Source organism: Amblyomma americanum, chromosome 5 (genome assembly GCF_052857255.1).
Source record: "Amblyomma americanum isolate KBUSLIRL-KWMA chromosome 5, ASM5285725v1, whole genome shotgun sequence".
NCBI lineage: Eukaryota > Metazoa > Arthropoda > Arachnida > Ixodida > Ixodidae > Amblyomma > Amblyomma americanum.
The window spans coordinates 82,858,681-82,874,265 of record NC_135501.1 but is presented as its reverse complement, the minus strand read 5'-3'; the positions used below and the strand labels follow the sequence as shown (position 1 = coordinate 82,874,265).

General features: G+C 49.5%; 1 protein-coding gene across 1 annotated transcript; it reads right to left on the bottom strand.

Annotated features, from left to right (window-relative positions):
• Positions 1-7,560: 7,560 nt before the first annotated feature.
• On the bottom strand, positions 7,561-11,579 carry LOC144134009 (neprilysin-2-like). Its single transcript, XM_077667029.1, has 2 exons — positions 9,843-11,579; positions 7,561-7,659 (listed from the first exon to the last, which is right to left on the bottom strand). The coding sequence occupies exons 1-2, from the start codon at positions 11,577-11,579 to the stop codon at positions 7,561-7,563; spliced, it is 1,836 nt and encodes a 611-aa protein (XP_077523155.1).
• Between the last annotated feature and the right edge of the window lie 4,006 nt (positions 11,580-15,585).

The following is a 15,585-nucleotide window of genomic DNA, read 5'->3' as shown; positions in this document are numbered from 1 at the left end:
GGACCGCCGGGGCTCTTTATGCGCACATGGGTGCAGTCGATGCACCCTGTGACGCCGGGGAATTCGGCCACACCGTAGAAATCCCACATCACTTTCCCAAACTGCGACACATCCGGAAAGTTCACGAGCAGAGGTCGCAAATGTTTGGCTATGAGGACGGTCATCTTCCCGACAGCACGCCACACAGTTGACTGCGGGATCCGGACCAGATCTCCAGTTACCGTTTGAAAGGTTCCTGCGCCGTAAAATCTCAGAGCAGCTGGAGCATGGGAGGCACTGGCTGTCCTCTGTTATCGCTGCTTTCCCGCACGGGCAGCATAGCGAGCAGTCGGCGCACTGTGCTCTTCGTGAAGCGGTACCACGATAGGAACTGTTCCTCATCGAACAGTTCCATCGGGTTTCCCCGCTCACGAATGGCCGGTCTTGGTATCGGAGGCATACAGTATGCTTCCGAAAATGCAACTTCGACGGCATGGCACGCGAACTCTAAAACAGCGATACGCCGAGCAACGTCCCTTCGGGTGGCGGCCATTTTGAAAAATATGCGCGAAGTCGCTCCCAAGACAGCCCATGCTGTGTCTTGAGTTTTGAACCGGCTTGGCCCGACTTCGATCGAGCCAAGTCGGGCGCAAGTCGTCTTTCAAGTCAAGTAAGGTTTATGGCATGCGTTGCTGGTGAATTGAGACTGCCGGAAGTCAAGTCCGAGCCAAGTTACATCTCTGCATTCGGCGGTAAGACTCCATCTGACAGGGCGGGCTGATGGATCTTTGAGGGTCGCAAGCCAACACAAGGCATGATGGACCGTAACTACAGTAAAACGTTTTCCATAAAGGTAGGGTCGAAATTTCGACGTCGCCCACACGATCGCTAGACACTCTATCTCAGTTGCTGAGTAGTTAGCTTCAGCGCGAGACAAAGAGCGGCTGGCGTAAGCCATGACTCGCTCTCGACTGCTGTGGATTTGAACCAGAACGGCACCCAGGCCTACGTTGCTTGCGTCAGTATGAAGCTCCGTATCTGCGTTTTCGTCGAAGTGAGCCAGAACTGGAGGTCCTTGCAGGTGGCGTTGAAGAGTTTCAAATGCTTGTGGTTGAGGGGCACCCACGTGAAAGGCGAGTCTGTCCTTGTAAAACGCGTCAGGGGCTCGGCGATTTGAGCGAAATCTTTCACGAAGCGACGGTAGTAGGCACATAATCCTAGAAAGCGGCGGACTTCCGTTTGGTCCAGCGGTGGAGGGAAATTGGCAATAGCTTTGGTTTTGTCCGGGTCCGGCCGAACTCCCTCGCAACTGACGACGTGACCGAAGAACTTTAGCTCAGTGTAAGCAAAGCGGCATTTCTCATTTTTTAACTTTAGCCCAGAAGACTTTATGGCTTTCAGCACAACTTCAAGTCGCCGAAGGTGCTCCTCGAACGTTGGGACGAACACAACAACGTCATCAAGGTAGACGAGGCATGCCTGCCACTTCAGGTCTGCCAGAACTGTGTCCATCAGCCGTTGGAACGTCGCGGGTGCAGAGCACAAACCAAATGGAATTGCATTAAACTCATAGAGCCCGTCCGGAGTAATAAATGCGGTTTTTTCTCGGTCCCGTACATCTACCTGGATTTGCCAATATCCTGATTTTAGGTCCATAGATGAGAAATATTTTGCATAGCAGAGGCGATCGAGAGCATCGTCGATTCGAGGAAGGGGATAAACATCTTTTTACTTACTTTGTTTAGGCGACGGTAGTCCACACAAAACCGCAGTGTGCATCTTTTTTCTTCACGAGGACGACAGGTGCCGCCCAGGGACTACGAGAGGGCTGAATGACGTCGTCTCGAAGCATCTCCTTAACTTGACGGCTGATTGCGGCGCGTTCCGTGGAAGACACGCGGTAAGGTGACTGTCTGAGAGGGTGCACGGCGTCATCTGTAATTATCCGGTGCTTGGCCAAGTGTGTTCTGCTGACGCGGGAAGAACTCGAGAAGGTATTGCCGTAGCGCTGGAGGAGATTTTCTACTTGGCCTCTCTGCTGCGGCGAAAGTGCGGGGTTAATGTAGTACTGGAAGTCGGGAACACCGGTGTGAACTTCTGTTGACGGCACCATGGCAAGACTGGGCGCTCGTCGAATGTCGGCGATACCATGAACGAGGGCCACAGTAGTCCCAAGGCTAAGCTGTTGGTGCTCACTGCCAAAATTCGTAAGCAGGACTTCGGTTTCTCACTTTTCGAGGTAAACGACCCCTCTGGCGGCAGCAAGGCAGTGGTCGAAAAGCATACTTGGTTTGCTTTCGACAACACCTTCAAACTTTCGCAGCGTCTTCGCGCCGACAGAGACCACAACGCTCGAATGGGGTGGAATGGTGACGTCATCAAGAATGGAAAGAGCCGCGGGACGTTCGAAAGCACTGTGGATTGCGTTCTTGGTGGAGAACGTCACTGACTTCGATTTAAGGTCAATGACCGCGCCATTTTCTGTCAAACAAATTCATTCCGAGGATTACGTCCCGGGAACACTGGTCGAGTACGACGAAGGTGGCCAGGTACGTGTCCTCTTCGATGGTTAATCGTGATGTGCACGTGCCAGCTGGGGTGATCAAATGACCCCCGGCAGTACGAAGCTGTGGGCCCGTCCAAGGTGTGATCACCTTCTTCAGAGTCGCGGCAAAAGGTCCACGGATTACCGAGTAGTCGGCGCCGGTGTCCACAAGTGCGGTGACGTCGGTACCGTCGATTGATATGTTCAGATCAGCAGTTGTAGTCGTAGGTGTACAGGAACGTCGCGGAGTCCGCTCACGGCTGCGGTGCGGCACCAGGCGGTTTCGTTGCGGCGAAGAATTGATGCAGCGAGGCGTGTTACCTGTCTCGTGATCGTCGGTGCGTCGTATATGCTGTCGGTCATGTTTGTGCAGCAGTGGAGGATCTTGGACATGTCGCAGGTGAGCAACCTTGCCCCCAAAGGTTACCGCTTCTAGTTTTCCCGACGGGGCTAGGAGACCTTCCACGCGAAATGTCGGCTGAAAAACGTCGCGGAGACGAGAAACGACGTGGAGACGGCGACCGGGCATAGCAGTGTAGTGCTTCGGGTGTCGCGGCCAGGTAATCGCTTATTTCTGGAGGCCATTGACCACGCTGCGGTCGGGGCACATCGGCACGATATCCCTGCAGACCCATACGTCGGTAACGACAGTTGCGGTAGACGTGACCGGGCCCGCCGCAGTGATAGCACAGGGGGCGATAATCGGCGGTACGCCAGACGTCCTCTTCCGAGGGAGGACCTGAGAAGGGTGAGGTGGGTGTGGTTGGCGGTGAATGTGGCCAGGTGTATCCGGGCCACTTGGAGGCGGCGGTGGACGTCGAACGGCTGCGGCGTATGTCATCATCTGGGGTGTTGTGTTCGGGTGAAGAGGGGCTGGCGGCGTGAGCGCCTGTTGGACCTCTTCACGAATAATGTCCGAAATGGAAGAAACTTGCGGTGACTCCGGGGCTGGAAAGAGCTTTTGAAGCTCTTCGCGTACGACGGCCCGGATGGTTTCCCGAAGGATGTCGTGGCTAGAAGCACCGACACCGCTGGTAGAATTCAGCGACGGCGGACGCTCGTACTGTCTGGATCTCATGTCGAGCATCTTTTCCATCGTAGTGGCTTCGGAAACAAATTCGGCGACCGTTTTGGACGGGCTTCGAGCTAACCCAGCGAAGATCTGCTCCTTGATTCCCCTCATAAGAAAACGCAGCTTCTTCTCTTCGGACATGTTGGGATCAGCCCGGCGGAAGAGCTTCGCCATGTCCTCGGAGTAAACGAGGACGGTCTCCTTTGGTAGTTAGACGCGTGTCTGGAGGAGCAGCTCGGAACGTTCTTTCCAGAGAACGGTGGTAAAAGCCTGCAAAAACTGAGTCTTGAAGGAGCCCCATGTTGTTATTGTGGCCTCTCGGTTCTCAAACCAAATACGAGCTGCACCCTCCAGTGAAAAAAACACGTGCTGCAGCTTCGAGTCGTCAGCCCACCTGTTGTATTGGGCTATGCGCTCGAACTTCTCAAGCCAGTCCTCCGGGTCCTCACCTGGGAAACCTTGAAAGGTGGGTGGTTCGCGTGGCTGCTGCAGCACGACAGACGGCAAAGGGGTGGCATCCGGCATGCCGACGGGGGTGTTTGTGGGCACTGATGGTCGCGCTGAGGTCAGTTTCCTGGCGGTCGGACGAGACTGCAGAGGCCCGAACTCTGGTTGCAGTCCTTGCAGCCGCCGGCTACTTTGATGGCTGGGCGTAACTTCGACTCTCAAGGCGTCAAGCGGGCTGGAGTCCCGGCTTCTTGGAGGGGTCCTGAGCATGGGGTGCACTACCCAGCACCTCCACCAAAATGTCACGCGTGAATGCGGTGATCACTGAACACATGAACGCAGGATCCGACGAACGTCTGCACCACAGCTCAAGATCGCTGACACCTCCGCTTCCTCTTCTTCGAGACGGCGCGTGCTTCAGGTCAGCGCTAAGCGAAAATGCGGAATGCACTGGGTCAATAGTACTTACAGTGGACTACACGCCTTTCAATAATTGTACGGATCATGAGATTCGGATCATGAGATTCGGATCATGAGAGGGAAATAACGAGAAGGGATAAGAATGAGGTGAAGCGCATATGGCAGGTTCCCTAATATTATGAATGGCAGTTTACAAATATCCCTCAAGAGAAATGTGTATAACAGCTGTATTTTGCCGGTACTCACCTACGGGGCAGACCCGTGGAGGCTAACGGAAAAGGGTTCAGCTTAAGTTAAGAACAATGCAGCAGCCAAGGAAAGAAAATGAATGCCGTAACGCTAAGAGACGGGAAGCGGGCAGAGTGGGTGAGGGAATAAACGCGGGTTAATGATATCGTAGTCGAAATCAACAGGAAGAAATGGGCTTGGCCAGGGCATTTGTGATGCGAAGGCAAGATAACCGCTGATCCTTAAGTTTAACGGAGTGGGTTCCAAGAAAAGGCAAGCGTAGCAGTGGGCGACAGAAGGTTAGGTGGGTGGATGAGATTAAGTAGTTTGCAGGCATAGGGTGGGCGCAGCTGTCAAAGGACAGGGTTAATTAGACATGGGAGAGGCCTTTGCCCTGCAGTTGTTGTAGTCAGGCTGATGAGGCCTATTATCTATTAGCACACGAGATACACGATTTATATTTCTACGATTCCGCGACAATTTGGTATTAAATGACAAATTACCACAAAAGAAAACGCGGAAGCTTCACGCGAAAAAATTCACTGGGAAGCCTTCGCTCAACCAACTCCGTCATGGCCTCTCAAAAACTGCCCGATTCACTGTGAATGTGCGTATGTGTAGAGCGTGAAATAGACTGATAGATATTATTATGTATGAATTCTTATACACTGACTCTTGGCAGAAGTTAATCCACACCATGAAACTATCTCTGGAAGCCAGATAATGAAATTGGGATCCTTAAACGCGACCGCGGCGGCTGCGTTTTTATGGAGGCAAAACGCTAAGGCGCCCGTGTGCTGTGCGATGTCAGTGCACGTTAAAGATCCCCAGGTGGTCGAAATTATTCCGCACTACGGCACCTCTTTCTTCCTTTCTTCTTTACTCCCTCCTTTATCCCTTCCCTTAAGACGCGGTTCAGGTGTCCAACGATATATGAGACAGATACTACGCCATTTCCTTCGTCCCCAAAACCAATGATCATTATTATTATTATTATTAAACGCCGAATAATACCAGAGAATGAGGGTCGGTTGGCAACGCAAGCCACCAGGAAATACTACATGAACGCGTTCATCTATCTGACTTTAGGATCACAGTAAGAAAAAGCCCACCTTTCTCGGTCATCCTGTTTAGTTTAGAGGAAACTGGAATATTGTAAGGTACTGTTATGAGCATATTGATCGGAGTGGTCTAACATTTCGATGCGTAGCAAAATCTTGCTTTTTCGGTTTTTTTCTTCCACTCGCACCAAGTAGATAAGGCTGTTATAGCAAATTAATGGTGTTTTTCAAAGTTGTGAGTAAACTGTGAAATATTGTAAGATTATCTTATCAACATATCAATTGCTTTAAGATTCTCTCATCAACCTATCAGTTTGAATGGTCTAGCTTCCAATGAATAATCTAGCATTTGAAGTTTGTCCTGCGCTTGCAGCCAGTAATTGAGACTGCCATAGCAAACTAAAGGAGTGGGTATTAATGCGAAATCATTAGTAGTCCAATTAACAGAAAATCTGGTGTCATGTTTAGCGCGTATACAAGCAGATGGTGCATAAGAATCCAGCGATGGCAACAACAATCGGGTGACGTCACCGAATAGCCGCAAGACGCACACAGCAAGCCGAGCACCGCCATTTCGGTCAACCATGCACATTTAAAAGGCAAAGGCGGGCTAGTTGGTGGTTAACAGGGGAGTGCATATTGCAACCGCGCAAAACGACGAGGGACTAAGAGGATGCACAAGACACAACGCGGAACTTCAAGAGAAGAATGTACATGTCGTTAGTCCATATATATTCCCCTATGACCGACCTCAATGTCACGCCACTTTTCCTGACATCATTCGTACCGAAATTGCGACGCAACCGTTTGTCGTGCAGCGTTCGGGTGGTGTCAGACGATTTCTCGTTGCTATATCGTATATATGCCAGTCGATATGGAGGCAAGCTTGCGACAGAGATTCGAACCGTCGACATATGCATCATCAGTTGTATGACTTTCCAGACTATTTACCTATTCGCGTAAGTCGCCGTTGAAGTGCCCACCAATATGTAAGACAGTTATTGCGCCACTTGCTTTCCTCACCACCGTTCGTCGTACAGCGTTCCGGGAGGTGCGATAAGCGTGCGCGTTTGTGTCGGTGCGGTGTGCATGCGTGCGTGAGTGCGTGCGCACGCACGCGCGTTTGTGTGTGCGCGTGTGCGTGTGCGTGAGTGTGCGTGTGTGTCACTGCACCCAGGGTGGAAATGCTTTCACATTCTCACCCGTAAGCATCTTAAGTATGTGCGCCGAGTTTTTTGTCAATAAATTGCAGAAAACAACAAGCGCCTTGAGGAGAGATCTGCGGATACATTGATTTTTACTGTGCAGTTTTGTGATACGCGAAAAAATGCGTTTATTAACAGGTTCCTGATGAAAAAAACGCTCTTGAACATTATTTCTGTGCATATCCCATACTTCGGCGCGATCTCCATGGTAGCAAAAGTGTCATCGCTACCATAGACTCCATGCGCCATTTCTCGCGCCACAGGCGAGCAAACTGGATTTATCTACGACATATAACGGCGCCACAGCTCTGTTAGTACGCTGCTCGCAAACTGTGCGGCTGTAGATAGTGTGCCAAGGTGGGGTTCTTCAGTACAGAAGCGGTCTTCGTTGCGCTCCAACCCGTTTTTTTTTTTTCGTAAGGCTACAACGTGTATAGACCATTGTAAAAATAAAACAGCAAATGTAGACAACGCCTTGACGCAAAATTTTCAATATACGTATTTCATAATGTGGTAGGCACAGCTGGATGAAACATTATATTTATAAATAAAATTGGCGATTGGTCCCGTTAATCCGAGTGTCGATTTGATCTTGAAGCCGCTCTACCCCTTTTGGTCCGCTCCTGCTGAATTTTCGGGTTTGAGCAGGGGCAGCTGAAAGTTAGTGCCTGGTGATGATGGATTTGTATGGCGCAAGGGCATCTGTGGCCAAAGAGCGCCATGGCACAAGGTTCTTTTTCCTTTCTACTCAAAGCAGGCTGAAAAACTGATTTCCAAAGCACTTCGCGCTAAACAAGCGGAGCTTGTACCTGATGACGCTGTCTTGTCAAAAGGTACAAACAAAGCTTGTACCTTTTGACAAGACACAAAAGGTACAAGCAAAGCTTGTACTTTTTTGTCACTGGTGGATACCCGGCGGCACTGGGGATCGAACCCCGACCCTCCCGCATGCGAGGCGGATGCTCGAACGACTATATTCCACCGCTGTGGTCCGCAAAATAGTGCCTGTGGTTTACGTGTGTTCTGCCGTTTTCTTTTTTTCTTGCGCTGTTCTACAATATGGACGCTGACCAGCTAGAGCGATTGAAAACCTAATTCTCATTGCTATAATTCGAGTGTGAAGTGATTATGATCTGAAAATTAACTTTGAATGAAATGCAAATGGCGCAGACGCGCCATGGTATTAAATGCCTGCTGCGACGGAATCATCAATTTGTGATCCCAATTTCGTCATCCCATCATAGGTGGTCCCAACATAACACGATGGCTCCGCCGGAGCGGATGTTTTTCATTGCGATCACTTATGGTAAAAACACGCGACAATTGAACACTTCGCAACAGTAGCAGTCTTTTATGTCCTCTAACCTACGAGGACACTGTCGTTCAGAGCGAGCTTTCGAGCTACACACGAGACACTGACGCTAGAGTACGAAGACTACATTACAGCGAACGCCAGAGGTATATCACAGTGCAAAACGTATTCCCGCGACTTCTAGTGAAAAGGGAATAACCTTCCACTTCTCAACCGCTGCCTATGCCGAAACGATGTATTTAGATAGCATATCTCAAAATGTACCCCCGACTCGCCTTCATGTCCTCACTCGTTGCTTTCCAAAATTGCGCTGAATTTTCGCCGCTCTTCTTCAAAAATATTAAAGCTCTCAAGCAAGAACAAATGGCGTAATAGTACACAATTTATTTCTCAGGCGAGACATATTATACCTACAGTGGCATTGCAATAATATTCCTCTCATACCAAGCGATAAACTGAGTTTACAGCGTGGCGAAGTTGTACATTGCACATATTGAAATGGATTTATTCAAGTGACACCGCTAGCATATGAGCACTGTTCATATCGATATACTGCACATTTACACTTCCGTCGCTTCATTTGGGTACTTTAGAACGCTATACGCAAGGTCTACTATTGTGCGCGAGGAGCGTCCGTTGCGAATAATGTGTCAATTCACTGTAGAAACACACAAGAAGTTTCTGATCGAAGAGCGCATTGCAAAAATACGAGCCTCGGACGAGGTTTTCGGAGCAACGTCAAATTTATTAACATACATCTGCCGCATATCACTGTCAAAGAAATTAGCGTGCATGCGCGACACTGTAGCAGTTGGATTAACCCAATTGGTTGTTCACTCTCAACAGTACAACTGAAGAAAATATGTTGAGAAAGATGGCATGCAGTTATGAGAACATGAAAGAGTCAGAAACGTTGCAATCATTGCAGCCAAGGTACAAGCAGTGATTTGCGTGCGGACGCAGGCCGTCCTTCAACAGAAATCGAGGCATTCTAACATGTACTGAAAGATAGAATAAAACAAAGCCGAAAACATTCGATCTGGCTTATAACTTAAATTATTGCAGCAAAAACCGCCAAACTACAGCGATACAAAGAAACGAACAAATCATCCAACGGAATAAAAACGCCTAACTTCTGCGCGGGACTTATATGACAACGTGAACACTCATATGATTTACAATTGCTCCTTACCCGACAGCATTAAACCAGATCTTTCCCTCAATTCTTATGGCGCGTAGGGCAACAAAAGACAGTATCAGCACTGAAAGTCTCGCTCGCACAAACACAGTCAGCTGTCATCGGCAGAACTTGAAGAAATCCACAGCTCCTTGCAGGCTTCCGCTGTAAATAACACAATCAATTTCACTCGATTAGGAAGGATGCGCAGTATAACGGTGCTGGGCGATGCTAATGAAAGAAGCCACACTTTGCTGCCAACCGCATACTGGAGCCTGAATCGCATTGAAATGCTTCAGCAAATGGACGGAAGCTAATCATAGCCTTGTTACAATCTCCCGCTGAGTGCCCCCACTGATACTGACACATCCCGAGACACACGGTAATAAAAAAGACCTGTGCCTCGGTCATCTTTGGAAAAAGTTTGGGCGCCTGCTTCTTGGAAGCCCTACGGTACGCACTGTACGCGACCTCTAGTGCGGGCACGTCAGGGAAGATGTCACTGTCCACCCCACCGAAACACTTGACGCGCTTCTCATACCTGGCAGCAGACGCCTCGGACAGCCATCGGGGCACAAGGTTTCCGAAGAGGTCTACACTAGTCCCAGCGCCATCAAGAGCGCGCACCATTTGCCTCGCGTACTGGTAACCGAGGCTTCCGTACTGCATCGCCTGGGTGCCCGAATCGTTGAACAGCGGTGTCGCCAGGGCTGCCACGGAGACGAGCACGGCATTCAGGGCATGCACGTAACTCATTAATGGCGCGGCGATGTTTCCCGGAGCATCCAGAACTTCAGCACTTCCCTCAGGATCATGGGCGGTATAACTTCTTATGGCCCGTCGTGTCGCCAGCCAGTACTCGCGGAAGGAGGATGCATTGTCAGGAAAAACGCGGTAGATCGTGGAGAGCCCGTCATTCGTCAGAAGCTCATCACGAGGCCAGAGCACAGTGTGCATGTCCTCAAACTTTGCAATAGCCATGCTCTTGCTGCGCCATTCTAGCCAATGCACGTTCCTTACCAATTCCACTCCTTCATGATGGATGGCTGTTAGCAAGCCGCTGATGAATTGGCGCTGGTCAAGCGTCAAGCGCGACACGGTGAACAGTGCGCTGACTAATAGCTGGTAGCTGGCTTCCACCACGTGAGCGCAGTAACGGAGCGAAGCCTGGCTTGCGTTACGACTTCGGCCGTGTAGAAGTAGCAACGAGGGGTCAGCTATGGGACCGTACACATCCCTAAAAAGCCAGCAGATGTGTATCAGCAATTCTTGATTGCCATACATGCTGAAAGCCGCGTTGATGCCTTCTAGCAGACTCGCTTGTTCAAAGATCATCAGGTCTTCTTCAGAAAAGTTCCGGCTTGGTTTAACACGTTCGTTAAGCAGTACCGTCAGGTTAGTCGCAATATTGATGTGGTTAGAGGAGTCTCCGAGGGAAAACTGGCGCGGTGCGTCGGTCGGCGTCGAAACCCTATCCAGGAACGAAAGGAAGATCGTCATTGTCGTTTCGTAGCGTTGAAAGATGACGCTGTCTTTGAGGCCCTCTTTCTCACTCCAGTACTTGCGGTACTCGTCCGTGCTGATCATTTCCTCTAGCGATGCCCGCCACTCGATCATCTCAACGTTCAGACTGATTAAAACTCTGCGTACAGGATGGTAAGCGTCCTGGGGCAAAACAGCGGCCCGGAACCAAAGTGGTGCCTGCCTGTTGTACGCAAGGTCCAGGAGAACCCCAAAGGCATTCGCCTCTGATTCAGACTGCTCGAGCCATTGCAATCCCAACGCGATCATAAACTCATTCACAGCGTATTTTGCCGCTGGCTTGCGAGTCAGGCAGCTGGTGTACATGGCAGCTGCTTTCGTCCCAATGGGCAGCTGACCTTTTCCATCTTTTAGTAACTCCTGGAGCCCGTCTAGCCAGCGATGGCGCATGGACGAAACAGTGAACGGAGCGACGTCTGCGTACGAAGCGTTTTTGTTATCTGTCTTACGAAGGGCGCAGACGTACGCCTCAAAGTCCTGGCAAGGGTCCACGCTGTGGTCGAGAGCGTCACTGAGGAGGTTCCTCTGTGCCACGCAGGCCGCCGTCTTGCACAGTGCTCCACCCTCGCCTCTGCCATACTTTGTGCTCATTACCACCACCACCAACCCGCACACAGCTAGCAAGGCAGCGCAAACGAAAGCGCTACCTTTATTTGCGTCCAGAAAATAGAGCAGTCGTGCCAGAGGGCTGGTTGGTGGCGAGATGAACTGCAAATGAAAAACAATGACTTGAGTATAATTTGATTAACGCGGATATAATGCGATATCATGCATGCTTTTTTCACAATCTGTTCCAGTTTTGAGTCTATTACAGTTTGTGTTCATTGCCTTTGACTCGGTAATTTATTACAATTCTGATTCTACTCCAATTCCTACTATGCAACTATGAAAAAAATTGATGATGGCCTAGCACTGCTAGGCTAGGATATACGTATCGTAAGCGCGGCGACATCACGTTCGGAAGAGTTAATATATGAAATGCGCGCATCCACTCATAAATCATTATCATCATCAGCCTGATTACACCCACTGCAGGGCAAAGGCCTCTCCCATGTCTCTCCAATTAACCCTGTCCTTTGCCAGCTGCGCCCACCTTATGCCTGCAAACTTCCTAATCTCATCCGCCCACCTAACCTTCTGCCGCCCCCTGCTACGCTCGCCTTCTCTTGGAATCCACTCCGTTACCATTAAGGACCAGCGGTTATCTTGCGTTCGCAGTACATGCCCTGCCCAAGCACATTTCTTTCTGTTGATTTCGACTAGGATGTCATTAACTCGCGTTTGTTCCCTCACACACTCTGCCCGCTTCTCGTCTCGTAACGTTACACCATACATTTTTCTTTCCATGGCTTCCTTCGTTGTCCTTAACTTTAGGTGAACTCTTTTCGTTAGCCTCCATGTTTCTGCCCCGTATGTGAGTACCGGTAAGATACAGCTGCGGTACACTTTTCTCTAGAGGGATATTGGTAACCTGCTATTCATGATCTGATAGAACCTGCCATATGCGCTCCATCGCATTCTCATCCTTCTAGTTATTTACTTCTTATGATCCGGATCAGTGGTCAGTAACTGCCCTAAGTAGACGTATTCCTTACCACTTCCAGCGCCTTGTTGTCAATTGTGAACAGCTATTCTCTTGCTAGACTGTTGAACATTACTTTGGTTTTCTGCATGTTAATTTTTAGACCCACCGTATTGTTCTGTCTAACTCATTGATCTTGATTTGTAGTTCATCTCCTCAGTGGCTCAGCAAGGCAATGTCATCAGCGAATCGCAGATTATTTGGGTATTTTCTATTAACTCTTATCCCCAACTGTTCCCAATTCAGTCCTCGGAATACCTCCTGTAAACTGGCGGTGATTAACATTGGGGAGATCGTGTCTCCTTGCCTCACGCCCTTCCTTATTAGAATTTTATTGCTGACATTATAGAGGACTATGTAGTGGTGCAGTTGCTATATATATCTTCCAGTATTTTGACATAAGGCTCATCTACACCCTGATTCCGCTGTGCCTGCATGACTGCTGAGGTTTCCACTGAGTCAAATGCTTTCTCGTGATCAATGAAGACTATATATAGGGGTTGGTTATATTCTGCGCCTTTATATATCATCTGATTGATAGTGTGAACATGATATATTGTGAATATCCTTTACGAAAGCCTGCCTGATCATTTGGTTGATTAAAGTCTGAGGTTGCTCTGACTGTATTAGCGATTACCTTAGTAAATACCTTTCAGGCAACGGACAGTAAGATGATCGGTCTGTAATTTTTCAAGTCCTTGGCGTCTCCATTCTTATGAATTAAGATTATATTTGCGCTCTTCCAAGCTAGTGGTACGGTAGAGGTCATATAAAGCATTGCGTATACAGGGTGGTTTGTTTTTCTAGCAGAATCTCCCCTCCGTCTTTCAACAGATGTGCTGTTACCTGATCCTCACCAGCAGCTTTTCCTTTTTGCATTGCCCCTAAGGCTTTCATTATTTCCTCTGTCGTTCCAGGCGGGATGACGCAGTGCTGTGCGCTACTATCTTTATCATTAACGTTTTGATTACAGTGGTTAATGTATTGATTTGTGTAGAACCTTGCGGCTACTTTATCTTTTCCATAATGCTAATGACATTGCCCTGCTTGTCTCTTAACGCATCCATGTGGTTTTTCCTTATGCCTAGTTTCCTCTTCGCTGCTTTTAGGTACCTCCGTTCATTAGAGCATGCTCGATTCTCTCCATATTAATATTCCTTATGTCGGATATCTTGCGCTCATTTATTTTGCGCCTTTATCCACGCTTAAACCTCGAGCCGTCGTGGCGTAGTGTTGGTGTATCCGCCTCAAACGCCAAAGTTCCCTGGTTGAAATCCCAGCTTCGACACAGGGTTTTTTTTTATTCACAGTGTGTGCGGGGGGTTGACCACGTGGTTGCCCACGTGGTCGGTCACGTGGTGTGGAGCAGCTGCCGACGGCGCTGTGGCTGGTCACGTGGTTCGTCACGTGCCCAGTCACGTGGTTGGTCACTTGGTGCGGTTTCCAGAGGATGCGTGGCGGCGGCTGTGGCGCACCTGCTGTGCGCTTTGTGACGTCACTGCTCCTCGCGCATGCGCAGCACGGCTCTCCAAGAGTCAAGCGAAACTGGCCATCCTCGGCCAGTGTAGCTTGCACTACAAAACTGTCACATTCTTAGATCGGTGCGATTCTTCATGCCACTACCAGCGCAGTTGCGTAGCGGGTAAGCGATGCGCCACTGCACCGGCAGGTGGCTGTTCATGCCACAGCCACTGGAGCGGCTTGTGAGACCAAGGTTGCTCTGCCCGTGCAATCCTACCTGGGATAGCTCAGTAAGGCTGATTTTGGTCCCGCCAGTTCTTCAGGAAACTGTATATTTTTCACGCAGCCCAGCTGTTGTTAGAGTCATTTCCTTCTTAGTCGCTTTCAATTTTGCTGAGTCTCGCTGCGTCCGGCGTATCTCTCGTGTCAACTACAAAGGAGAGAGGGACGCTTGATAGGTGGCAGGTGGAGAGAGGCAGATTCTCATAAGCACCACCTAGCAGGTGAAGGCTTCGCAAAGACGCCCACGCCGCCGCATATTTTTCGCCTTCACGGCCATAATAATGTTATCGCAATAAAAGAAGGGGAAGACAGGTGGAAATCTAGCTTCGCGCGCTAAGTCCTTCTTTCGAAGAGGTTATAACTAAGAAGTTTACCGATAGTATGTGAGAAGGGGATAGCATAGATGAATTTAAGTATAGTAGGCTTTACTGTGAACACCTCAGCTTGGAGCGTCGTTTTTTTTTTTAGAGCGCAGTTGCTTGTGGCTCGCTTGACATCGATGTCGTCCACTGCAGGGAGCCCAGGTATATTACATCACGCGGCCAGCGCGGCACCTATGACCGCAACGTCACCGGCATCGAGGAGCAGAGACGTTGTTCGAGCTTCTTCATTCCACCGTAACCTCAGCAGCACAAACTGCGCTGAGCAAACGAACTAAGAAAGAAACCACATCCACGAAGGATTTTTTCTTCAAAACATCAGAAACCATCGCGGTGGGTGACCTGTGCTCTGAAGCCGCCAAAACGTGAAAAGCCGAATATGTGACAATTACTGTTCCTGGTGACTACGTAAAAAAAAAATACTTCTCTGTTTATTCTTTCTGTTCGCGTCTGTCTGACCACTCATTCTCGCCTTTTCTTCGCCAGGTGGTCATTCAAATTTTTATATGGCCATGATCCTCGGTTGAGTGTGCGTTTTCAGCCAGTCATCATCATCAGCCTGGCTACCCCCACTGCAAGACAAAAGCCCCTTCCATGTCTATTCAATTAATCCTGTCCTGTGCCGTCTGCAGCCGTCTTACATTCCAAACTTGCTAATCTCATCCGCCCACCTAACCTTCTGCCGCCTCCTGCTACGCTTGCTTTCTCTTGGAGACAGTCCATTACCCTTAAGGAGCAGCGGTTATCTTGCCTTCGCATTACATGACCTGCGCAAGCCCATTTCTTACTTTTGATTTCTACCAAGTTGTAATTAACGCGCGTTTGTTCCCTCACCCACTCTGGCCTCTTACTGTCTCTTAACGTTATACCTGTCATTTTCCTTTCCGTGACT

Coding starts and splice junctions, on each gene's coding strand:
- LOC144134009 (XM_077667029.1), bottom strand. CDS start 11,579: ATGAGCACAAAGTATGGCAGAGGCGAGGGTGGAGCACTGTGCAAGACG. Junction 7,660..9,842: donor CAAAGATGACCGAGGCACAG/GTCTTTTTTATT, acceptor CTTTGGCCACAG/ATGCCCTTGCGCCATACAAA.